Source organism: Oncorhynchus kisutch, linkage group LG13 (assembly GCF_002021735.2).
Source record: "Oncorhynchus kisutch isolate 150728-3 linkage group LG13, Okis_V2, whole genome shotgun sequence".
NCBI lineage: Eukaryota > Metazoa > Chordata > Actinopteri > Salmoniformes > Salmonidae > Oncorhynchus > Oncorhynchus kisutch.
In genome coordinates, this window is record NC_034186.2 from 53870389 (window position 1) to 53897923 (window position 27535).

General features: G+C 42.0%; 2 protein-coding genes across 2 annotated transcripts; one reads left to right on the top strand and one right to left on the bottom strand.

The window, feature by feature from the left end:
- The first annotated feature begins 9541 nt into the window (after positions 1 to 9541).
- On the top strand, positions 9542 to 12266 carry LOC109901496 (nuclear receptor subfamily 0 group B member 2). The gene is made up of 2 exons (XM_020497496.2): positions 9542 to 10266; positions 10577 to 12266. Exons 1-2 carry the CDS (start codon positions 9735 to 9737, stop codon positions 10816 to 10818), a joined length of 774 nt encoding a protein of 257 aa, XP_020353085.1. The 5' UTR covers positions 9542 to 9734; the 3' UTR covers positions 10819 to 12266.
- Positions 12267 to 15704: 3438 nt separating this feature from the next.
- LOC109902193 (keratinocyte differentiation factor 1) lies at positions 15705 to 24733 on the bottom strand. The gene is made up of 4 exons (XM_020498346.2): positions 24025 to 24733; positions 22170 to 23281; positions 21729 to 21806; positions 15705 to 18970 (listed from the first exon to the last, which is right to left on the bottom strand). Exons 2-4 carry the CDS (start codon positions 23260 to 23262, stop codon positions 18879 to 18881), a joined length of 1263 nt encoding a protein of 420 aa, XP_020353935.1. The 5' UTR covers positions 23263 to 23281; positions 24025 to 24733; the 3' UTR covers positions 15705 to 18878.
- Positions 24734 to 27535: the final 2802 nt, after the last annotated feature.

Consider the following 27535-nt stretch of genomic DNA (forward strand, 5'->3'; position numbering starts at 1 on the left):
CGACCTGTACACTCTCGTTGGCTGGCCCTCGCTTCATACTCGTCGCCAAACCCACTGGCTCCATGTCATCTACAAGACCCTGCTAGGTAAAGTCCCCCCTTATCTCAGCTCGCTGGTCACCATAGCATCTCCCACCTGTAGCACACGCTCCAGCAGGTATATCTCTCTAGTCACCCCCAAAACCAATTCTTTCTTTGGCCGCCTCTCCTTCCAGTTCTCTGCTGCCAATGACTGGAACGAACTACAAAAATCTCTGAAACTGGAAACACTTATCTCCCTCACTAGCTTTAAGCACCAACTGTCAGAGCAGCTCACAGATTACTGCACCTGTACATAGCCCACCTATAATTTAGCCCAAACAACTACCTCTTTCCCAACTGTATTTAATTTTAATTTATTTATTTATTTTGCTCCTTTGCACCCCATTATTTTTTATTTCTACTTTGCACATTCTTCCATTGCAAAACTACCATTCCAGTATTTTACTTGCTATATTGTATTTACTTTGCCATCATGGCCTTTTTTGCCTTTACCTCCCTTCTCACCTCACATTGTATATAGACTTGTTTATACTGCATTATTGACTGTATGTTTGTTTTTACTCCATGTGTAACTCTGTGTCGTTTTATCTGTCGAACTGCTTTGCTTTATCTTGGCCAGGTCGCAATTGTAAATGAGAACTTGTTCTCAACTTGCCTACCTGGTTAAATAAAGGTAAATAATAATAATAATAATAATCAGAGAGGCAACAAAGAGAGCAAAGATAACCCTGAAGGAGCTTCAAAAGCTCCATAGTGGAGGTTGGAGTATCAGTCCATAGTACCACTTTAAGCCGTACACTCCACAGAGCTGGGCTTTCAAATCAAAGTGTATTTGTCACGTCCGCCGAATACAACAGGTGTAGACCTTACAGTGAAATGCTTACTTACAGGCTCTATCCAATAGTGAGGAGAAGAAGAAAAAAATGTGTATGTGTAGGTAAGTAAAGAAATAAAACAACAGTAAAAAGACATTTGAAAATAAGAGTAGCAAGGCTATATACAGACACCGGTTAGTCGGGCTTATTGAGGTAGTATGTACATGTAGGTATGGTTAAAGTGACTATGCATATATGATGAACAGAGAGTAGCAGTAGCGTAAAAAGAGGGCTTCCACGGAAGAGTGGATAGAAAAAAGCCATTGCTTAAAGAACAAAATAAGCAAACACGTTTGGTGTTCGCCAAAAGTGTCACGACTTTCGCCTAAGTTGGTCCCTCTCCTTGTTCGGGCAGCGTTCGGCGGTCGACATCACTGGTTTTCTAGTCGCCACCGATCCATTTTTCATTCTCCATTTGTTGTCTTTTTTCTACACACCTGGTTTCCATTCACATAATTATATGATCCTTATTTAACCCACTGGTTCCCCCATGGATTTGTGCGTGTTTGTTCGTTGTAAGTTGGTCTGTATCTGTGAGCTTGATTATTTTCCTTCTTGGAATATTTGTTGTTTTGTGTAAAGTTACGTGAATTACTCATCTCTGTGTCCTGCGCCTGACTCCGCCTTACCTGCTACACCTACACGCCTTACAAAAAGGCATGTGGGAGACTCCCCGAACATATGGAAGTCTCATCTGACTCTGGTCAGATGAGACTAAAATTGAGCTTTTTGGCCATCAAGGGTAATGCTATGTCTGGCGCAAACCCAACACCTCCCCACAGTGAGGCATGGTGGTGGCAGCGTCATGCTGTGGGGATATTTTCATCTGCAGGGACTGGGAAACTGGTCGGAATTGAAGGAATGATGGACGACGCTAACTACAGGGAAATTCTTGAGGGAAACCTGTTTCAGTCTTCCAGAGATTTGAGACTTGGACGGAGGTTCACCTTCCAGCAGGACAATGCCCCAAGCATACTGCTAAAGCAACACTCGAGTGGTTTAAGGGGAAACATTTAAATGTCTTGGAATGGCCCAGACCTCAATCCAATTGAGAATCTGTGGTATGACTTAAAGCTTGCTGTACACCAGCAGAACCCATCTTGAAGGAGCTGGAGCAGTTTTGCCTTGAAGAATGGGCAAAAATCCCAGTGGCTAGATGTGCCAAGCTTATAGAGACATACCCCAAGATACAGTGCCTTGCGAAAGTATTCGGCCCCCTTGAACTTTGCGACCTTTTGCCACATTTCAGGCTTCAAACATAAAGATATAAAACTGTATTTTTGGGGGAAGAATCAACAACAAGTGGGACACAATCATGAAGTGGAACGACATTTATTGGATATTTCAAACTTTTTTAACAAATCAAAAACTGAAAAATTGGGCGTGCAAAATTATTCAGCCCCCTTAAGTTAATACTTTGTAGCGCCACCTTTTGCTGCGATTACAGCTGTACGTCGCTTGGGGTATGTCTCTATCAGTTTTGCACATCGAGAGACTGACATTTTTTCCCATTCCTCCTTGCAAAACAGCTCGAGCTCAGTGAGGTTGGATGGAGAGCATTTGTGAACATCAGTTTTCAGTTCTTTCCACAGATTCTCGATTGGATTCAGGTCTGGACTTTGAGTTGGCCATTCTAACACCTGGATATGTTTATTTTTGAACCATTCAATTGTAGATTTTGCTTTATGTTTTGGATCATTGTCTTGTTGGAAGACAAATCTCCGTCCCAGTCTCAGGTCTTTTGCAGACTCCATCAAGTTTTCTTCCAGAATGGTCCTGTATTTGGGTCCATCCATCTTCCCATCAATTTTAACCTTCTTCCCTGTCCCTGCTGAAGAAAAGCAGGCCCAAACCATGATGCTGCCACCACCATGTTTGACAGTGGGGATGGTGTGGTCAGGGTGATGAGCTGTGTTGCTTTTACGCCAAACATAACGTTTTGCATTGTTGCCAAAAAGTTCCATTTTGGTTTCATCTGACCAGAGCACCTTCTTCCACATGTTTGGTGTGTCTCCCAGGTGGCTTGTGGCAAACTTTAAACAACACTTTTTATGGATATCTTTAAGAAATGGCTTTCTTCTTGCCACTCTTCCATAAAGGGCAGATTTGTGCAATATACGACTGATTGTTGTCCTATGGACAGAGTCTCCCACCTCAGCTGTAGATCTCTGCAGTTCATCCAGAGTGATCATGGGCCTCTTGGCTGCATCTCTGATCAGTCTTCTCCTTGTATGAGCTGAAAGTTTAGAGGGACGGCCAGGTCTTGGTAGATTTGCAGTGGTCTGATACTCCTTCCATTTCAATATTATCACTTGCACAGTGCTCCTTGGGATGTTTAAAGCTTGGGAAATCTTTTTGTATCCAAATCCGGCTTTAAACTTCTTCACAACAGTATCTCGGACCTGCCTGGTGTGTTCCTTGTTCTTCATGATGCTCTCTGCGCTTTTAACGGACCTCTGAGACTATCACAGTGCAGGTACATTTATAAGGAGACTTGATTACACACAGGTGGATTGTATTTATCATCATTAGTCATTTAGGTCAACATTGGATCATTCAGAGATCCTCACTGAACTTCTGGAGAGAGTTTGCTGCACTGAAAGTAAAGGGGCTGAATAATTTTGCACGCCCAATTTTTCAGTTTTTGATTTGTTAAAAAAGTTTGAAATATCCAATAAATGTCATTCCACTTCATGATTGTGTCCCACTTGTTGTTGATTCTTCACAAAAAAAAATACAGTTTTATATCTTTATGTTTGAAGCCTGAAATGTGGCAAAAGGTCGCAAAGTTCAAGGGGGCCGAATACTTTCGCAAGGCACTGTACTTGCAGCTGTAATTGCTGCCAAAGGTGGCTCTACAAAGTATTGACTTTGGGGGAGGTGAATAGTTATGCATGCTCAATTTTCAGTTTTTTTTGTCTTATTTCTTGTTTGTTTTACAATAAAACATATTTTGCATCTTCAAAGTGGTTAGGCATGTTGGTACAAACCCTCCAAGAATCCATTTTAATTCTTGAATGAGATGGTTATATTTTAATAGGTTGCTTACTGTATAATAAAACATCTATTACAGATTGGCATATTTCTAATAATCCATAAAGTTATTTGAATCCATGAATCATAACCTTATTTTCCATAAGGACGCTCTGTGTAAAACATAACAACATATGTCATGCAATGCAGTGAAAATCCATTTTAATTGTGACTAAGTCATAAACTATCAAATGCTTTCTGAGTTCCTTGTTACTACTGTCTTGCCCTAGACACGACTATTGTAGAATACCTGTAGGTTATCACAGTTCAGCAACCTGGAGACAACAAAGAGGAAGGCCTCACCTTGGCCTTGAACTCTGCTTTTATGGTCGTTTTTTTGAATTGGAGACAATAAAACGAGAAATATAGGTGGCTTCTGGGTGCTGACACCAAGTGACACAAAATCCACTTCAGTCTGAAAAGTATAGATAATTGGGCTGATGAAATGTGCTTTTCACAAGGGTCACTCAACTTGGAATTCAACTTCAGAAAGAGTTTAGAATACAGATCATATTCGAATAGAGTTGGAGAAATAAAATGGTGGCAACATATGTCTCCAAAACTGCAGCAAACTCGTGAGGAATTGAAACAAATACGTGTATTTTCCCATAAAACTGAATTTATAGGGAAATAAGAAAAAGCAAAAAAGAGTAGTCATCCAATCAGTAAAGCAATGAACATCACATCATTTAGGCAAGTGTCATGATATACGAATAAACATACTGACATTTTTTATTTATTTTTTACTTTAGTTTATTTAGTAAATATTTTCTTAACTATATTTTCTGAAAACTGTATTGTTAGTTAAGGGCTTGTAAGTAAGCATTTCACAGTAAGGTCTACACCTGTTGTATTTGGCGCAGATGACAAATAAAATGTGATTTGATTTGATATTGGCTTACTGTAAGTGATACTGTACACGTTTGAGGGAGCTCCAAGTCCATGGACAAGAACCTTCAGATAACTAGAGAACGTGCCGTTTTGGGAGTTCGACATGCTGTCACGAGGCGGCGATGTCACCGACCGGGTCTGGTGCCCATATGAATGTTGACTCATGTGAACCTTTGTGACATGCACAGTAGATCAAGGTCAATAAGAGTTGTGCCCGTCACACACAGAGTCAGAGAGGATGGTATATCCCACTCTAGAGTTCAATGACCCTGGTAGCAGAGAGGAGAGATGTTGCTGGTTAATATCTATCATTGTGCTTAATAAGTGATATTGTTCAGGGGGAAATGAATATGAGAAAGAAATATACCACGATAATTACAGTTGTATAGTAAGTTCATGACAATAAGTTGATTCTTGGTTGAACTGTGCAATTAACATCCTCACTAGAAAATGTTCCAGTAGTGATTGCTGTTACTATCAACTGTTTCTGTTTTTCCAACACAGTATAAACAGTGTAAGAAGCTGAAAGTAGAGGCATTAGACATTGGCTGGGGTGTATTAAAAGCCGTGTGAAAGCAATAAAGCATGTCAACAACTTGTTGCAAGGACATTCCTCAGGTGACAGCGATGTGTCACACGTCTCAGAGCAAATGTAGTACCTTCGGGGTCTTGTTCTCCAAAAAGACCAAAGAATGCAGCCCTTACGACATTCTGCCAGTGTTTGATTTTTACTATCTCTGCGGTGATAAGCGTCTGTCCTCCGTGCCAGTCTCAGGCTGCTCCTCAAGTCAGTAAAAAAACAAGCCTTATCAAAGGCATTTACAACTGCCAGCATGCCTCAGGAGTTACAATGCCTGGATGCTTGGCCTGGGAAGTGGAGACCTGCATGTCTGACTATCTCCCTGTAGAGAATGTATCTGGCAAAATATCCCCATGTTTTTGTTAAACTAGCTAGTTAGGCCCGTGAGCATACAGATACATTCCAGAAGCCCTAGAAGACACCACAATACCAATCTCACACCTCCCTGTGCAGACTGTAACAGGTTGTTGCCAGAGAAATGTTGTCTATCTTAAATTCAGTTTCCTTTTTAGCCAATTTGTCTCATCATCCTTACTCAATAAGGACTATGTCTGAAATTATGGATTTCAAGTTAGATGCACACCAATTATGCACACCATTATGCACACCACTTCACCAATGTATTTCTGCAACCACATCTTGCAACAACCACATCTTGCATCAACCACATCTTGCATCAACCACATCTTGCATCAACCACATCTTGCATCAATCACATCTTGCATCAACCACATATTGCATCAATCACATCTTGCATCAACCACATCTTGCATCAACCACATCTTGCGTGAGCGCTGGCCTCCTGCGGAGAGGTTGCGGTGTTTGGCCTAGTGCGAGTGGTGGAACCAGGGTGGATCCTCTTTGGTAAGGTGGATCCTCTTTCCACACCCTCCTCTAAAATCCTCCCAGCCTCGTCCATGGGCCAAATCCCCTCCCCTTCTGAAATTCAGGTCTAGGTGTACCCCGACAAAATCGTGATTCATCCAGATATTCATTGATGCAAAAACCAGCACACCGGTAGAATAGTTCTTCATAACCCTCATATCCCACGTAAACATGTTGATGTTTTTTCGTCTGTTTGGGTAGACTACTCAAAATACACCAATGGGCACCGTCTCAGGTCAGAATTATGTGACTAAAAGTGGAAGTCATGCAAGCATTCAGGTGACTGGCGATACCATCGGCGGCCTGCACCTGTAATCTCTTTATTGCAGTCGCTCAGCTCATGACCTTGACCTTGACTACTTTCAGCAGGAAATCTCTGATTTAGACATTTTGATAGCTATGAAACACTATTTGATAGTTGAAACAGTGTATCAGAAATATTTTGATAAAATATTATAAAAAGTATAAATGATATTGAAGCAATAGTGTTGTGGTAACCAGGGTCCCCCTACTACGCCTCCTTACCCAAACACATTCGGAAAGTATTCAGACCCCTTGATTTTTTTTTTACGCATTTACAGCCTTATTCTAAAATGGATTAAATTGTTGACCTACACACAATACTCCATAATGACAAAGCGAAAACTGTTTTTTTTAAAAATGTTTTCTTATTTATTAAAAATTAAAAACAGAAATACCTTATTTACATTAGTATTCAGACCCTTTGGTATGAGACTCGAAATTGAGCTCTTGTGCATCCTGTTTTCGTTTATCATACTTGTTTCTACAACTTGATTGGAGTCTACCTGTGGTAAATTCAATTGATTGGACATGATTTAGAAAGGAACACACCTGTCTATATAAGGTCCCACGGTTGACAGTGCATATCTGAGCAAAAACCAAGCCTGGTTGTCAAAGGAATTGTCCATAGAGCTCTGAGACAGGATTGTGTCAAGGCACAGATCTGGGGAAGGGTACCAAGAAATGTCTGCCACATTGAAGGTTCACAACAACACAATGTCCTCCATCATTCATAAATGGAAGAAGTTTGGAACCACCAAGACTCTTCCTAGAGTTGGCCGCCCAGCAAAACTGAGCAATCGGGGGAGAAAGGCCTTGGTCAGGGAGGTGACCAAGAACCCAGCCGTCTAAGGCGGTCTAAAGTGCTGCGTCATGTCGGGAGGAAACCTGGCACCATCCTTACGGTGAATCATGGTGGTGGCAGCATCATGCTGTGGGGATGTTTTTCAGCGGCAGGGACTGGGAGACTAGTCAGGAACGAGGGAAAGAGGGAAAATACAGAGAGATCCTTGATGAAAACCTGCTCCAAAGCGCTCAAGACCTGAGACTGGGACGAAGGTTCACCTTCCAACTGGACAACAACCCTAAGCACACAGCCAAGATAACAAAGGAGGGCTTCGGGACAAGTCTCTGAATGTACTTGAGTGGCCCAGCCAAAGCACGGACTTGAACCCGATCGAACATCTCTGGAGAGACCTGAAAATAGCTGTGCAGCGATGCTCTCCATCAACCTGACAGACCTGGAGAGAATCTGCAGAGAAGAATGGAAAAAACTCCCCAAATACAGGTGTGCCAAGCTTGTAGCGTCATACCCAAAAAGAATTGTGGCTGTAATCACTACGAAAGATGCTTCAACAAAGTGCTGAGTAAAGTGTCTGAATACTTATGTAAATGTGATATTTCAGTTAGACTTTTTTAGTACATATGCAAACATTTCAAAAAATCTGTTTTTGCTTTGTCATTGTGGGGTATTGTGTGTAGATTGAGGAGCAAAAAAACTATTGAATCACTTTTAGAACGAGGCTGTAACGTAACAAAATGTAGAAAAATTCAAGGGGTCTGAATACTTTCCAAGCGCACTGTATGACACATGCTCACATCCTGTTAATTTATCAGACTAATAAAGTAATCAGCTTATCTGGTTCAAACCTCTGTACTAGGCACTGCAAAGATAACAAACCACATCCATCAATATTTCACGTTTGTGTTTTTTCACTATCTAATCAATGGCATGGGGTTGTTCAATGACAGACATGTTTAAAATCTATCAATTGATTATTTAGGTTCAGAGAGGCAAATAATCATGTTTTTTTGGCAAAAAAACTTCAAAGATATTTACATATTTTAAATGGTTGAGTTGGTTGAAACCAGAGATGGAATCTTGATCTTGTGGTTTTGGAATCACACAATGCCACATACGGTAAATGTGGTCTTGGTCTTGGTCACTGGGTCTGGGTCCCAGCATCAATGTTCAGGTCTAGGTTGGGACCTCAGCTCATGGTCCCAGATCATAGTTAGTCTCTCAACTCGTGTGGTCAAGATATCTCGTCAGAGTTATGTGACTAAAAGTAGTGACACAACACAAAAGTGTCAGGGCACCTTGCTTTTTGTGGAAACTGGATGGGACTCCTTCAGATTGGTCTTACTCTTGGTCTCGTTCTGGATCTTGTTAATTCCACATTTGAACTGGTTTTGGGCTTGTCAGGCTCTCGATACACTTGGTCTGGATTTCAGTCTCAAGAGTTTGGTTCTTGGTGTGGGTCTCAAAAGGTTGTGTATTGGTTTGGTCGGGGTCTGCTATTAGTTTGGGTCTGCTGGACAGATTTTCCCAGAAAACACATTATTGCTGAGACAGGCTTCTGAGTCAGTGTGGAATATACAGTGGGGACACATGACTGGAATCAGAGTTTAGGGCAGAATGGCTGTAGCTTCCAAATCCACACTAAATTCCACTCTGTTTCACTATTATTCCGTCTGCCATTCCTGGCATTGTATAAAACGAATTTGTAAGCTTTTGTTCAATGTAAGATGTAATATAACGTCCTTTTTAGTCAAGAAATCCATTCGGTTATGCAGGCCAACTGTTTTTGGTATATTTAGCCCTATGTAAGTCTGAACTAAACTAAAGGTTGGGTACATCTCTCAAGGACTTAGCTGACAGGTCAGTGCTCCCTTACGTGCTTATATTGGCCCGTGTCCAACTTAGGTGTGAGCTGGTTTTGAGCAGAAAGCTATATACAGTGTGCTTGAGTACTCCCACAGTCCTTGGTAGCTTGGTACAGCCTTGGGTAATGACAGAGTCTCACAGATTAGGTTTACCCCGCCCAATATGGATATGCTCTATCCATTGGTTTTCAATAAGAATACCTTATCTGCTCTTTAAGGGACGCCGTCAGTCGAGTTGTCTGCTCTTTAGGGGCTCTTTGTTTTTTTGCCGAGGGAGTATTGACAGGTCAAGGTGCACAGGTTTAGCTCAGTGGGTTGGCCTTATAAGTAGAAGCATGGTGTAAGGCATCCGCACAACCACACATCACCTCAACAAGAGCCTGTCTTGGTAGGACAAGAGCATTTGAATGTATTTCAGCTTTTCATTTTGTTTTTGAGAGTTTGTTCTGTATCTCATCAAAAATGGATAACGTATGTCAATGTACAGATTACAATGTTAGGCAGTCAAATGCTATCCTTTACAACATCCTCAATCAAGAAAATGTCAAGTCAAGCCACAACAACCTGAACTACAACTTGATACCTCATAGATGCAACTGCGAGATGCGACGGACTGTGTGCTTGAAAAGTCCAGCAGACATTTGCCAAGAGGCATCGGGAGTGCTAGTGAAAACAATTCACTTTATGAAGAACTTACCTGCTTTCAACCAACTCCCACCAAACGATCAACTATCGCTCCTCCAAAGTTGCTGGGCGCCACTCTTTATTTTGGGTCTGGCCCAGGAAGGCATGAACTTTGACGTCGTCGACACCCCTGCCGATAGCATGCTGAAAAGAATCCTCTTGAATTCTCAAGAGAGTTCAGAGACGGAAAGAGAGCAGCCCACATTGGCCGGTGTGAACAAACTCAAGTCATGCCTCAGAAAGTTCTGGAGTCTGGATTTAAGTCCAAAGGAGTACGCATACCTCAAGGGCACCATGATATTTAACCCAGGTGAGGTTTGCCTTAAAGCTTCAACATTTCAACCAGTCAATGGAAGTGTTTGTTCGGTAGGGATTTTACCTCCCCACAGCTGCTTGATGATATAATAAACCTCCCTACATACAGAATTCAAACATAAAATAAGACTTGTTAAGGCTGAACACACGCAACAAAACATAAAATACTCTCAATGACTCCAGCTGACCACTAGGTTTACAAAAATCAATTGCAATGTCATATATAACGGAACAGTACTGTACTGTACCACTGTGTATAAAACGTAGCTTGTCCACTCATGATACATTGCTGTCCTCCTCAACAGATGTGAAAGACCTGACGGCAGCTCTATTCGTGGAGGGCTTACAGCAGGAGGCTCAGCATGCTCTGAGGGAGGTGGTCCAACCACTCCACCCTGGGGACCGAAGCCGCTTCGCTCGTATCCTGCTCGCGGCCTCCATGCTCAAGACCATCACACCCAACCTCATCACCGAGCTCTTCTTCCGTCCTGTCATTGGCCAAGCAGATCTACTGGACTTCCTGGTCGATATGCTCTTCAGCAGGTAGCTACTGTAAGGCTGATATACAGAGACCTGATATAATTTCCCGCTGGGACAATAAAGTTGAAGCTTAAGCTTGAGGGGTTTGGACTCCTACTGTGAGGGATATTGAGCCCCCGGGACTGAGTTGGGGGTGTCTGGTCATGTGGTGAAGAGATTGACAAATAAGAGCTCGTTATAAGGGGAAACAAAATAAATGTGTATTCTTTATTCCCAGTAATAAATGTCTGACCAAATAGGAAAATGTTTTTTTTCTCTGGAAAATATGAGAACAATTTGCTATTGTTTACATCCAACTATGAATTAGCAACATTTACTGTATATTAGCAAAAATTTTGGTAGAGAATTGAGGTCACAATGGCTGATAGTTATAACAGACATTTTACTGGTTATATCAGACTACACTACGGTCTCCAATACACATGCCTTACAATCATGTATATTTTGCAGAATACCGTTTAGATACATTGTTTGTTTTGTGTATGTTTGCATGAATAATGTAAATCATTTCTGGGACAGCCTCCAGAATATTTTTATAAATATATTTTTATACAATTATTGGGTTATGTCTTTACAATTTGGAACATGGTTAGCGAGACAAGAATACAAACACCATTAGCCGAAGCCACAATAGATTAAACGTCTCCTGTTCAAGAGGTCTATATTACAGCTGGCATTGCCATTCAAGGAGCTCTTCAAGCTCAATTTAAACATATCTCTTCTAAAGTAACTACTAATAAGCAGGGCACTGGAATAATATGTGCAGAATTCGAAGCCCACATTCTTCCCCCTAATCATTGGGTTAGAGGGAATCTGTGTTGGGAATTGGGAATGAGTGGTGTGGAGCATCAGTGATGTTTTCATACCTAGACAAGGCTATCACTCCGCAAGTCTCCATCTTCCTGCTCCAGTTCCTGTCGATTCATATTGTGTTTGACCCCAAGCTACAGCAAGCTTTATCTGTATTACCTCACTGGTACAGAGGGCACTTTGGAAGGTGGTTTACCAGCTGGGTGCCCTGTTTCGTCATCTTGCTGCCTCTCTCCTCTGACGAGTGCCTCAACGCAGCAACGACAGACAGCCTCAACGGAACTGCATGGTGACTGTCTCAACAGTCTATAACAGTCACTTTCCTTATCATACCAATAAGATATGAGGAGGAATAATATTTTCAGTCTAACGAAGCCAAGGTCACGGTGTCACGGTGTTCTGTATATCTTAAATAAAGAATACAATCTCAACATGTGTCGAGCGTCACACCGTCTAACATTAGGTTGTAATTTAGTTTCCCTAGACTGGACATTTGAACAACTTTTCACAAAAAAATATATATAAGTGAAAATATTCCAAGTACAGTGTTACTGAAAAATAAGTATCTTACTGCTCTTTGAATACACAGTACAGAGTGTTTATTTACGCTGCAATAAAGACAGATCAGATCTCAAAGATATATTACACAATTTTATTCCTTTGTATTCAAAAATGAGTATGGACATTTTTACAGAGCAATTCACAGAAGCAAAACCCTATGTCGAAACCAAGAAAAAGGCTTTGGAGCCTAGGGATGTGTCTCCAGAAAACATCTCAAATATATGTATAATAAATGCATGTTCAAATCTTCCAAACATCATTTAATGTAGCTAACAGTAAAAGTAATAACATCAGTAAAGGACTTAACACAATCAATACATTGACAGTAGAGAATACGGCATCTTTAAGAGAGAACTGAGAGTGAGGAGGAGCAGGACATCAGCCCAAGACCTGGTGCTCTGTCGCCTCCATGCCTGAAAAAAAACTCTGCTTTTTGGAGGTCCCTCATTTTGGTGTCAACACCAACTATGACAACCATTAAGGGCAGTGCCACACAGAGCCCTATGCAACCGATTGACATCACAGAGAGAGGACTTGGTCTGAGAATGTTGGGGTGAAGTCAAGGAAGGTCGGGAGAGGCTTTAGATCTGCGCTGGTGTCGATGAAGAGATCAAAAGGACAGAGAGATCACCCCCATATTTTGGGCCATATTCCGTAGCATAATGTTGACCGGTGTAGCGTCCAGCATCCTCAGCTTTGATATTATGAACAACCAGAGCACATCCAAGCCCCACACTCAGCATCTCTACTCTTTCTGTATTTTCAACACTGATCTTCCAATATGAGTCCACTTCAATAACGCTCTGAGATCCAGCTCTGTGGATCAGCCACTTAGTTGAGGAACAATCACCTTTAGGATGCAAAGTGGCACATTGCAGGCTGACCTTACCTCCCACACTGGAGAGGAAGGGAGCGATATTGGGTGCTCCACTATATCCAAAGCCCCTCAGTAGCTACTTCGGAAATACATACGTTTATCTCCGGCCATGACCTTTCTGTGCACTTTGAGTGTAGTTGTACCACAAGTCTCTCTCTACAGCCCCCTGATGTCTTCTAATTAGAGGTTGGCACGTGAACTTACTCTTTTGCTTTGACCAATGTGAACTAAACTGACTAAACACAAACCACATAAATGCATTGTGCTCTATGGACTTATCACAGCTGTAATTTCAGCAGCTCTTGGATGGTGGGCAGTGGCATATTTCAAACCTTACTTATTTGAGTCTAATGTTCATGCCATCCATTGTGTGGATCCTGCTCAATGCGTTTTGAGGATTTAGGCTTGCAGATTTCTCCTAATGCAAGAGAGGGATCTATTGAACAAATGATATGGACTCAAGGCAACTTTTGACTATTAAAACCTGAGCACGACAAGGTTATGAGGTACTACAAGGTTTTCCACAATATACACTGAACAAACACATAAATGCAACATGCAACAATTTCAAAGAGTTACAGTTCTTTTTAGGAAATAAGTCAATTGAAATAAATTCATTAAGCCCTAATGTATGGATTTCACATGACTGGGAATACAGGTATACATCTGTTGGTCACAGATACTTAAAAAAAAAGTTCACAACATCGACATCAGCAAACCCCTTGCCCACACGATGCTATACACACTGTCTGCCATCTGCCAGGTACAGTTCAAACCGGGATTCATCCATTTTATTTTATTTTTTTACCTTTATTTTACTAGGCAAGTCAGTTAAGAACAAATTCTTATTTTCAATGACGGCCTAGGAACAGTGGGTTAACTGCCTGTTCAGGGGCAGAACGACAGATTTGTACCTTGTCAGCTCGGGGTTTCAAACTTGCAACCTTTCGGTTACTAGTCCAACGCTCTAACCACTAGGCTACCCTGCCACCCCACCCATGAAGAGCACAACTCTCCAGCGTGCCATTGGCCATTGAAGGTGAGCATTTGCCCACTGAAGTCGGTTACGACGCCAAACTGCAGTCAGGTCAAAACCCTGGTGAGGACGACGAGCATGGAGATGAGCTTCCCTGAGAAGGTTTTTGACCGTTTGTGCAGAAATTCTTCAGCTGTGTAAACCCACAGTTTCATCAGGTGTCCGGGTGACTGGTCTCAGACCATCCGGCAGGTGAAGAAGCGGGATGTGGAGGTCCTGGACTGGCGTGGTTACATGTGGTCTGCAGTTGTGAAGCCTGTTGGACTTACTGCCAGATTCTATAAAACGACATATGGTAGATAAATTAGCATTAGTTTCTCTGGCAACAGCTCTGGTGGACATTCCTGCAGTCAGCATGCCAATTGCACGCTCCCTCAAAACTTGAGACATCTGTGACATCATGTTGTCTGACAAAACGGCACATTTTAGGGTGGCCTTTTATTGTCCCCAGCACAAGGTGCACCTGTGTAATGATCATGCTGTTTAATCAGCTTCTTGATATGCCACACCTGTCAGGTGGATGGATTATCTTGGCAAAGGAGAAATGCTCCCTAAAAGGGATGTAAGCAAATTTCTGCACACAATTTGAGATAAGCTTTTTGTCCGTATGGAAAATTTCTAGGATCTTTTATTTCAGCTCATGAAACATGGGTCCAACACTTTACATATTGCGTTTATATTTTTGTTCAGTGTAATTTTACACACTGAGGTCCAAATCCTATAATACAAAAGCAAATATTTAATTGACATCAATGTATGATTTTATACAAAGTTAAGTTCATGTAGCTTCCTGAGCCTTAGATGTAAAATCACTCCAGGCTCAGAAAATACCTTAGCTTCACTGGGTCAGTGGTGTTTCCATGCAATCACACTTGTGGATCTCAAATTCAGATTTCACCCTGAAAAACAGAGCTTGAAATAGCCCATTCCCCCATACATAATCTTTCCAGATCCTTGATATCCTCATCTGCTCTTATGGACTGCCCTCTTCAATTCAAACTACAGGTTTTCAATGGGGTTCAAGTCTGGGGGCTGAGATGGCTATTGCCAAATGTTGTTTTGTGGTCAATTCATCTTTGTGGATTTTGACATGTGCTTGGGGTTATTTTCTTGCTGGGAGATCCACTTGCTGCCAAGTTCCAGCCTCCTGCAGAGGCAACCAGATTTCAGCAGAAATGTCCTGGTACTGAGTAAAGTTCATGATGCCATTGACCATAAAAGGGCCCCAGGACCAGTGGAAGCAAAATAGCAACAACAAAAAAAGATCCACCACCATATTTTACAGTAGTTATGGGGTCATTTTCTGCATATGCATCTTTCCTTCAATGCCAAATCCACTACTGGTGTGCGTGGCCACGGAGCTCTATTTTCATGTCATCTGAGCATAGCACAGGTTCCAATCCAAGTGCCAATGTCGTTTAGCAAACTCCAGGCGTTTACATTTATTGTTTAACCTGAAAATAGAGCTCTTTGGCCACGCACACCAGCAATGGGTTTAGCGTCGAACGAAAGGACGTCATGCAGCCTGCTTAGCGAGTACCACTTCCTCCTGATTCGGCTCATACCAAAGCTCGAACCCAGGACCTCTAACAAAGACCTCACCTCCAGCCTCATTTATTTTATTTATTTGTTTAGAAGCATTTTTTAGTCACATGTAATTGCAACAGTGCAGGTCAAAAAGAAGTGAATGAAACAATAATAATAATAATATAGACACTAAGTATACAGTACCAAACATTAGGAACCTTCCTAATATTGAGTTATGTCAGATATTACCTAACTGCCATTTCTACTTATTATGGATCTCCATTAGTTCCTGCCAAAGCAGCAGCTACTCTTTCTGGGGTCCATCAAAATTAAGGCAGTTAGATACAATTACAAACATGACATTTCACAACACATTGGTAATAGAAGTGACTGTGTGTGTATGCGTTCACGGAAACATGTATGGAGCCAGCACATGGAGACTTCCAAGATGATTGGACTGACGTCCATGTACAGGCGAGACCTGGCATACACATACCCTGTGTATTCTGCACCAGGATCAGGGAACTCCTGTTGTATATGGGATACCACACAGGAAGGTATAACCACTCCGACATGTCTGTCAAGACAGTTCCAATTACCACCAGACAAAATTGTCAATGGGCACAATACCTGTATTGGCTGGGAATTGCAACGAATGATGCACACTTACATCAGCAGAACACTTCTTCTGTGGAATTATGTCGTTTATTCAACATGAACCTGTCAATACATATGAAAGGTATCAAAACACTTAGTTTAGAATACGTCGACATATATTCAGCAATTGCATTCTTCTCATATTACTCTGTATGCTACTGACCTATCCAAAGCTTCCTCCGGTGCCTCACCATACATATGCCTGTATTTATTAAACTCAACCTGCTGAAGGTTTTGTTGGTGATTGCGTGAGGAGAAACAGCTGCGGGCAAGGTTCTGACAGATAGGTGTGTCTTGGTGTAGCAAGGGCAGACCCAAGAAACACCCATATCCAACCACACACCCGAGAAACACCCATATCCAGCCATACACCCATATCCAACCACACACCCGAGAAACACCCATATCCAACCACACACCCAAGAAACACCCATATCCAACCACACACCCATATCCAACCACACACTCGAGAAACACCCATATCCAACCACACATCATAACCAACTCGCGTTTGGCTTCAGTCACGTCCGCCACCATTTCTTGAGGAGCAAGCCAAAAAACAAGGCCGAAATCAGCATGTGCAGTACCCCTTTAAGCTGGAGCAGGGCAACAATTTTCTGTTATTGTGGTATGCTGCTCCCTCCTGTGGTGGTCATTTAAACTGACACCAGGACAAGCAGGATTCGGATGTAACCTTAGGTTAATGTTTCTAACACAATTCAATTCTTCCAAACATAAATCAGGCAGACATGAGTCAAGATGCTAAACTCAATGACACAAATCCGTTATCCACGGACAACTTGGGAGTTTTGTATGCTTATTGAAATGTGTCAACATCCAAGAAAAGATACATTCTCTGTGCCAATCGGTTTAGAGAAGGTATGTATACGGTCATGTGACCTGGCATGAGGTGTTGTGAAATAACTATAATTTCATGACACCTCACACAGGTAGAACTGGAATGCAGAGGGGGCAGAGCCAGGGGAAACAGGAACAAACCCCTACAGAGCTTTGCGACTGATTCATTCTCAAAAGCAGGTTCATTTTCTTGATAATGCTCCCCTCTGTGATGAACTACTCAGGACAGACAGCAGGATTTTATTCCCTTTTGTCAAAACCAGTCAAACGAGTTCCTCCTTTTTCTCTGAGGGCGGAAATAGGCTGACAACACACTGACCGGGGGAGGGGGGGGGGGGGGGGGGAGAAGGATGACAATAGTAATTTGAGAGACGGGGAGAAATACAGAGGTACTGATAAGGTAGCCCGACAACGTTGCACAGGCATGTTGCTGTGACAGGGTGAGCAGGCAAAACAAGTGTGCAGGAGTAGTTAGTGCTGAAATAATATAAAAGTTAACACATTACATGGGAAGGAATGATTGAAAGCTTGACAATAAACAACCAGTACAGGCCTCTTCCAAACATAAAGCCTACACTAGCTCTTTTTGCCCCTTCTGCTGCATAGCTGACCATTAACATAAATCTGATCAAAATGACAGAGAGACTAGCCCAACAGCAAAAACACAAAATCCCAAGTCTTCCTCAATAATAGACATATGTGCATAAACATAAGCAGCACAGAGCAATTTTCAAGACTCAATGGCCCGAATCCGAATCCAATACTTGACATGAGTTAAACACAGGTGTCAATGAAGCTCGATCTCAAGTTAGGATGCAATCCAATGTACATACCGAAACAATAAGCATACTGTATTAGATTTAAGTTAATATAGTTATCATATTAGATAAACAGTTGAATTAAACAGTAGCAAGTTAGCATAAACAGGCAAGCGGATTCATTCCTTTTATTATTTTTATAAAAATGTACCTATAGATTGACTTTTTTTTGTTTTCGTTTAAAAAGTGACCAAATGCCCCATTTACATTTTCAAAGGAGATGTTTACACAAACCACGAAGCAACATTAACTTAGAAAAAAAAAAGAAGTTTTGTACATAGTAACTCCTTTGACACTGAAAGTAAAGTATGAAGCGAAACCTGCTACTGGGTCCAAATGGTAGGGTGTCAATTTGCCCTAACGCACTGTCACACGCACACTTAAACAGGGACGGTTATGCATTAGGATCAGTCACTTTACTGAGAACGGAGTTAAAATGGCATGGAGTGATTTTAGTGTCTCTGCTTGGAGTGGTAAGGCAACAACATAAGTGGTATAAAAACAACTTACAACATAGCATGCAAATACAAAAAAAGTCCATCGTTTTCCCGTTAAAAAAAAAACATTTGAAAAAATCCTTGTTTTTCAGATGTTCAGATATGTGCCAATTGTGCACCCGTAGAGTGGTGCCACCATCTCTCCCTTCCCCATTGCAAGCAGGCCTCACTCACGGTTCCATGGTTTGGAAGGACATGCTGATTCCACACCAGAGTGAAGAGATGGCTTCAATAGTCCCACACTTAAGATCCTCTCAGTCTCTATAGATGGCCTTCTACTACAGTTCCAGGGAAGCATGACAGTGTTGGAGGAACAATAGGCTGATCAACAAACATTTCCCACCATCACACAACAGCCGGCCCCACTTCGGTTGAGGCCCGTGAGAATGTTGTGCCCTGGACGTTGTGTTGACCTTGTCATGACGTTCAGAGGACGTGCAGCAATGGGGCCCCTGATGAGTCAGTCTCTGTGTCATGCTGGTAGTGAGAGTAGGCTGCAGCTGAGCTGGAGGAGTCATCTAGGAGGGCCAGAATAGAGAGAAACATTTACCAGCCAGCATTGGACAGAGACTACAAGGTATAGCAATAGTTGAAGTTACCACTTTAAATGGTTACTGAACCACACGATACCTTACGGGACCAGTTTCCTGGACACTGATTAAGCCTAGTCCTGGATCTAAAAGCTACATATTCTCCATTGAGCATTTTTATTTCCAGGGCTAGCCTTAAAATCTGTGTCCAGCAAACTGGCCCTTCATCAAATAGAAAATGACATTCTGACAGATGATATCCTCGCACACTCCCACAGATGCAGATGGTGTGAAAACACCACAATGTCCCTCCATTCAAAAGGCGCTGTAACAAGACTCCCGCCCCTCACCTTCTATTCTCACTACCGTATAACAAAAAAAAGCTGTAATCAGGGTTACTCCCCAAATTCCATAATAAACCGTTGACCATTAAGTGGCAAGCATTTAATGTCACCTGATACGCTGCCTGAGGGAACGACATACACTACCTACCCTGAGCAAATGGGGGAACTGAGATTGGATGCAAGGGGTGTATAAGGTGGCAGAGAGGGGGAGGTGGTATAATAGCCAGGAGAAAACAGCACATGGAAAAAGGAGGAATGCGAAGGCTTTTATTCTCCAGGAGTCACGTCAAAGCACGGTATGCCACTGGTGATCAGAGAGGTTAGAAAACGCCTGCAGCTGCACTGGGCACTACGTTGACCATAGACTTACCGGAACAGTCAACCCAGAGGTTAGGCCTACTTCCTCTGCTGCCTGCCGCATAGAACCCAGGGTTAGGTTCATTAGGCTACGCAGCTAGAAACGTTTTAAAACCTTTTGCAATGGAAAATGAGCGTTTGTAACAAGTCGAGCTAGTCCTTCCCTGTTCCAGTCAGTTTTCTTCCGTTTGGTACCTAAATGAAAACTGCCCAGGACAAGTAAAGATAACCATTCCATGAACCACAACAAGGAAACAATGTGTTATTGTTCTGAAAACATGTACTGGATCAGATATGGGAGATTATTTCCAGTTTAGAACAATTACATTGAAATGCTACAGAACCCACCACACTGTAAATAGATGCTGGCTCAGATTCGAGATATACAGTGCATTCGGAAAGTATTCAGACCCTTTGAATTTTTCCACTTTGTTACATTACAGCCTTATTAAAAAAACTGATCAAATCGTTTTTTTTCCTCCCCTCAAATCTACACACAATACTCCATAATGACAAAACAAACAGGTTTTTAGAAATGTTTGCTAATTCATAAAGAGAAATATCACATTTACAATAAGTATTCAGACCCTTTACTCAGTACTGTGTTGAAGCATCTTTGGTAGCAATTACAGCCTCAAGTCTTCTAGGGTATGACACTGCAAGATTGGGAGAAAATCTCAAAATACAGATGTGCCATTCTTCTCTGCAGATCCTCTCAAGCTCTGTCAGGTTGGATGGGGAGCGTAGCTGCACAGCTATTTTCAGGTCACTCCAGAGATGTTCGATCGGGTTCAAGTCTGGACTCTGGCTGAACCACTCAAGGACATTGGGACTTGTCCCGAAGCCACTCCTGCGTTGTCTTGGCTGTGTGCTTAAGGTTGTTGTCCTGTTGGAAGGTGAACCGTTGCCCCAGTCGGAGTTCCTGAGTCCTCTGGAGCAGGTTTTCATCAATGATCTCTCTGTACTTTGCTCCCTTCATCTTTCCCTCGATCCTGACTAGTCTCCCAGTCCCTGCGCTGAAAAACATACCCACAGCATGATGCTGCCACCACCATGCTTCACCGTAGGGATGGTGCCAGGTTTCCTCCAGATGGGACTCTTGGCATTCAGGCCGAAGAGTTCATTCTTGGTTTCATCAGACCAGAGAATCTTGTTTCTCATGGATAGTCCTTTAGGTGCCTTTTGGCAAACGCCAAGAAGGGCTGTCATGTGCCTTTTACTCAGGAGTGGCTCCCGACTGGCCACTCTACCATAAAAGGCCTGATAGGTGGAGTATTGAAGAGATGGTTGTCCCTCTGGAGCTCTGTCAGAGTGACCATCGTCTTTCTGGTCACCTTCCTGACCAAGGCCCTTCTCCTGATTACTCAGTTTGGCCGGGCGGCAAGCTCTAGGGAGAGTCCTTCCAACTCATGCAGTGGTTTTTGCTCTGACATGCACATTTCAACTGTGGGACCTTATATAGAGGTGTGTGCCTTTCCAAATCATATCCACAGGTGGACTACAATCAAGTTGTAGAAACATCTCAGGAATGATCAATGGAAACAGGATGCACCTGAGCTCAATTTAGAGTCAAATAGCAAACAGTCGGAATACTTGTGTCAATAAGGTTTTAATACATTTCTAAAAACATGTTTCTGCTTTGTCATTATGGGGTATTGTGTGTAGATTGACGAGGAAAAACATTGTATTTATTCCATAATTGATTAAGGCTGTAATGTAACAAAATGTGGAAAAAGGGAAGGGGTCTGAATACTTTCCAAATGCACTAAATCTTATACAGTACACCATCTATGGTATAGGGAAGTACAGGGTCTTGATATAGTAGTAATCTAAGTACTGTAAAATAAGTGGCAAACAATGTTACCGTACGAGCAGGTTTGGCCTAGACTATGGCACGTTTTCTAAAAGCCTCTCAGAGGAGTGCTGATCTAGAATCAGGTACCCCATGTCCTAGAAATCTCATTCATTATGTAAAAATACTAAACTGACCCTATATCAGCCCTCTTACTGTGAGACTTTGAGAATTCATATCCAGAAGTACTTACTTATTCCACTGTAGTGCCTCATCTTCCTGGCTAGTTCATCCGACCGTGTCAGCTCCGACACTTTCACCTCAGGCTCCACTGTGGTAAAAATACAATGTAGAGTTACTCAAACATAGATGTATATGAAAGAAAACGGAAACTCAATTATACCGAAGAGATGAGACAACAAACACTAGCGCACCAAAAGCATTTCAGCAGAGTCATCTATGGAGACTATGATTATAGTTTTGGTTTGCAACAAACATGTGAAGTAAGAATAGGGGAAAAGTGGGTGGTTAAATGGGAAAGTAATTCATTGTTGTAATTCAAAGAATTCATTATTGGATTTTCTGACTTAAATTGAAAGACAAAACTTTATCACCCTTTTTTCTCTCAAGACTCTCAATACCTGAAATGCACTAGTTATTTTGAATGTATAGATGAATGTGGTAACCCTCTTACTCTCACTGCTGTTAAAGGTGTACGTCATTGTTTCATTGCCACTGTCAGGAAGGAGGGTCCCTCGGTCGTTCCTCCCGTTTGCTCGCGGCTGCTGGTGCACTGGCTCCTGGGAGTTGGAGTTTTTGTTCTTCTTGCCTTTGCGCGTGCTGATGCGGATGACGCCGTGCACCAGCCTGCACTCTGCCTCCCGCTGCTCCAGGTTGTAGTCCTGAGCAATGCTGCAGATCAGCTCGCTGATCTCATTGGTCTTTCTTGAGAACGACGAGTCCGACGTGCACTTGGCCAGTTGGTCGATCTGGTGCAGCGCGTAGAGCTCTAGAAGTTTCTTAGTGATGAGCGAGTCAATGTCCGTGCCGCTGTCGCTCAGGTCGTCCAGATCCAGGTCCTCCCGTGAGTAGATGGTGCTGGTGTTGCTGACGGGACGCTGGTTGTCACCCTTGCCGCCAGGACGCGTCCGCTTGGGGCCCGACGACGTGGGATAGATCACCGTCTGGCCCCCGATGCGGACGTCCTTGTAGCGGAAGCTGTCACTGGGAGGCAGCTTGGAGGACTGCTTGGCAGGCTTGATGCTGGGCTCCAGAGGGATGCCGCAGGTGGGGTTGGACACGGCCACGCCGTTGGGTGGGTGGGGCTGCTCAGGGTCAGCCTTGCCGGGGTGGTCTGTGGAGCTCTCGTTGTTGACAGGCAGACAGAGATCTCGGCTGCCACAGAAGCCACAGGTGAGGACACAGCAGAGGAGAGCCTTGCAGCCTCTCCAGCCCATAGAGGCACAGGCGCCACATGCATTTGTGCTCTGGGGTGAGTCCGCTGAGCCAGGGATGAACCCCAGTGTCTCTGACCCCCGCCCGCTGACACATCGTGTTGGGGGGGTTCCCCTGCGGCCCTGCTGGCCCTCAGAGTGACGGGTGTGGTCACCATTATACTGTTCCCGTGTATTTTGGTCGACATGGGGGTCCTTGTAGGGCTCTTGGCTGGCAGTACTGTCTCTAAAGATGGTGCGGCCCTGCTTGTAGCCGTCAGCCCTGGTGCTGTGTCCCCTGTGCTGTTTGTCGTGGCAGGACTTCTGAGGAGCCCCTGTGCTGTGGCCAGGCATGGCTCAAAGCACCCGGGACCTTTCAATATGATGGGAACAATGGAATATAAACACTTTATAGTCATATCTGGGGCGGCAGGGTAGCCTAGTGGTTAGTGTTGGACTAGTAACCGGAAGGTTGCAAGTTCAAATCCCCGAGCTGACAAGGTACAAACCTTTCGTTCTGCCCCTGAACAAGGCAGTTAACCCACTGTTCCTAAGGCTGTCATTGAAAATAAGAATTTGTTCTTAACTGACTTGCAGAGTTAAATATCTAAACACAGTAATTATTATGCTTACTAATCATCTATTTTGCCAGTCACAGTCACATGAATCGTTTCCTGTTGCAACAAGTAGACTATTGACGCCAAACATTGTACTAATACTGTATTTTGAGATACAGCCCATAGTTAGTTGTTGTAGGCTACTTTGCTGATACATGCTTTAATCATGCAATTGGAGAGCATGCCATAGGAAAAAGTCCAATTCTGATATATTTCAAGTCAATCTACATCGCGTATCAATTCGGCTTGTGGAATTGTCACAACGGCTTTGTTTTGGATACATTTTCCGTGGGTGCACTCGGTCTGTTTTGATCGCGTAGGCTACTTTTTTTTACGCGATCAAAACAGGTTAATAAAGAAATTGGAAAGTTTGTTAAATATGGCTTTTCAAAAAACAAACACCTCATCTATAAGGTCACTTTATGTCGGGCTAGAGTTAAGCTTGTTCGAAATTAGGATAAACTTATTCATACGGTAAACATTTGAAAAGTCAACTTACCGCATAAATCGCTTGGGTTACTTTTGGCAACTCTTGACGCCGATAAAATTACGGAAGTCAGTAAGGAAAACGTTCTTGCTTTGAGTCGAGTTTGTGTGTATCGGTTTCTCAACTCTCCACCTGTGTTTTCTTCACAACAAAGTCAGCCGATTCCAAGACATATAACTACCTACCAACCCTAAGCTTCTTTTGGTAAATTCCACAGTGTTCTGTTCCTTCGTCTGCCCGTGTAGGTTATTACCTGCGGCTACAGGTAAATCCAAATTCTACAACACCCACCCAGAGGGAAGACATGACGATCTGAAATGTTCAAAATAAAAGTCCCCCGCGTAATAGTAGAACATGTCAATAAACTAATAATTGCCTTCACATGCACAATATAAATATTTAAGTGACATTTGCAACACGTGTGCAACACATGTTCCAAGGCCAAATACCCCCAATGCAAATCACTGTATATGGAATATTATTGGCGTGTAAAACAAACTATTCTAGGTACCACAGTAAAAAAATATTGTAGGGAATACTCTGTAGGGTCTGTGGAATGTAGGCTATATACGGTGTCTTTTCATGGCGCTCTGAATAATACAGAGTGTTGCTGCCCTTTTACTCCACCCATTCCATTGCCCACAATAAGAATCACTCCGCCCTCAAACTCTGGACCTGGAAGCTAGCGCCACTGTTTGTTTTCATTGTCAGGGACCGATTTAGACCTGGCACATCAGGTGGGTGTAATTAGTTATCAAGTAGAACAGAAAACCAGAGCAAATTCTATTTCTAGGTGTCGCAATAAAAATATTGTAGGGAATACTCAGTAGGGTCTGTAGAATCCATATATGGTGTCATTTCATGGGGCTCTGAATAATAGTTGCTGGACTTTTACTACGGCCAATACATTGGCCACAATGCAAATCAATGCATATGCATTACATAAGGGCTCATAGAGAAAAAAGTATAATTTGTGCTGATGTAAAAGTGGAGTGGGGAGTACTCAGTAGGGTCTGTGCAATCTATATGTTGTATCATTTCATGGTGTACTGAATAATATGCAGTTTTGATCTACTTTTACTGTGGGCAAACATTTTAAAATGGGTTGCCTGAACACTATACGGCACAAATGTAGCACTGTACTGGAAAAACGATTATTTGTGCCGATGTTTCATTTTTAAGTTTTTCTTTCAGTGATTGTAGTGACTTGATTTTAGCAGAATCCCAAAAGTTATTTGTGCGTATGCAGCCAAACAGTGGAGGTTGGCATTGGCTGTTAATTCCTTGTACACCTTATAGGATTATGAAATTACAATGCAAGTTTCTTCCTCTATGGAGCTATAAATTAAAAGAAGAAAAAAAATATATATATATATATGTCTGAAAATGTATGATGTTGAAAATGTACTACACAGCAAGGATTCTACTCTTTAATGTTTCCTGCAAATAGGCCTACCCATGAGAACGTTTTGAAATGCCTACCACTTCTCTCCGAAAGGACCCTCTCCCATTCTTCACGAGTCAATGTAACACACCATTATTTGGAGTAGTATGCCTGAATTTGGAGTGGTATGCCTGAATCCAAAATTTGCCTCATCTGAAACAACACATTTCAGTGTATCCTCTTTTTTCAACGTCAACCTCTCCAGTTACATGCTGCTCATGTAATTACATTTTGTCATAGAGCTTCATATTTCCTCATCTGATAAACCTTTACCACAACTTTCTGGGTGGGTTGCACCAATATGGATTAACTCTTAGACTGGGTTAAATCAAGGTTGATCTATTCATCTTGTTGCAACAAATGTTAAAGCTAGTTTTAAATTAATCCTAGTTAAGTTAAATCATTCCTCTAATCTAAGTTTAGTTTTCACTTTAAACCTAGATATATTCTAAGCCTGTTGCTCAATGAATTAAAAATAATATATCAACTTAGATTGGAGATGAATTCTAAACTGCCACTTGAGGTGTTTAACCTGCTAAAATGGCAGCATATCTACTGTGGAAAGTTCCTCCGAGAATAATTAGAGACAGGTTTAATCCTGTTGAGTTTTATGATAATTAACTCATTATTAGTAGGCTATTTACATGCCCATTTGTACAACAATTGAATTGGAGTTCATGATATGCCCAGACTTGGTACAAATGATGATTTTATGCAACAGGCTGTAATGGGCCTGATAACGGTAAGATTGTAGTGAAGTAGCATTAACATTAGTTTTAACATGCATTATACACAGTAAATTTGAAAGTGTTAAATCAACACTTTAAGTGTTCAATTTAACACTGTCAGCGATTACATATGGTCCCACTCTACACAGAGTACAAAGTACACCGATCAAAGTGTTACATTTCTAGTGTTGATTTAACACTGAGGAGTGCAAAAAGTTAACACTCTACTATACTGGCCGGTGTTGATAAACATTTAACACTAAGAGGTAATCAACACTTTGAGTGTTATAGTGACACTCGCTAGTGTTGATCTACGATGAATCCTATTAGAGTAAAAATGTGTTAATGTATTTACTCTTCCTCTTAAGTAAATGGAAATTATATTTTGTAAAAGCACTTGGAATTTCACAATAAACTCAAGCAAAGCTGTTTCAACATTCAAATATGTTTATTATGACCAAACCATAAGTCTCAGCCCTGGCTTAAACTGTCATAAAGTGACAGTAGAATGTAGTCAAAAGAATCCCCTGCTCCATTTGACATGAGAAAATCAATAGGTTTGTTGGAAAATGCTGACGTTTACATTAAAAACAAATATGTTTCTCACAACCTAACCATAAGTATCAGCTCTGGTTTAAACTGTTATCAAGTGACAGTAGGGGGCAATGTAGTCAAAAAAAATCCCTTGCTCCATATGACATGAGCAAATTCGTGGTACATGATGTAATTTACTTGAAATATCACGCATGGTGGACTTTGCTTCAAAACAACTTTAAATGAATGCAAATGATCATCAAAACATAATGTTTCAAGAGCTGACCCAACCAAAAAAAACATTTTCCTCTTTCTGAACAATAGCCTTCATTTTGTAAAATACTGTCATTTCAATGACTACTTCACCATATATGACCATATATGTACCATTGTGCTTTACCCATTTAACTGACAAAACATTTGTGTGCACTGAGACATTCAACTTGGCAGCCATCTCATGGCTTTCTTTCAGGTCATTGAGCCTTGACACCTTTCCCGGACCTATAGGTAGTCTATCCTGACTGAAAGTTTCCCAATTATATGCCATATCATTTTGGTGTTTCTTGGCTAAGCTCATAATCACATTCTCAAAACTCTTCAGTTGCTTTTTAAAGGAATTATGTTTAGCCTCGTAGCGCATAACGAAGAATGGGCCCACTATTCCTTATACAACGAAGATAATGTATCATGAAGTGGTGTTTCGGTAACAGATTTCTATCTGGAAACAAACACTTGAAAAGCCTATGATGTCCAGCAATTAAGTGCTTCAGATAGATTGTCATGCCCTCTGTTAGTATAGGAGAAAACACAATATTTA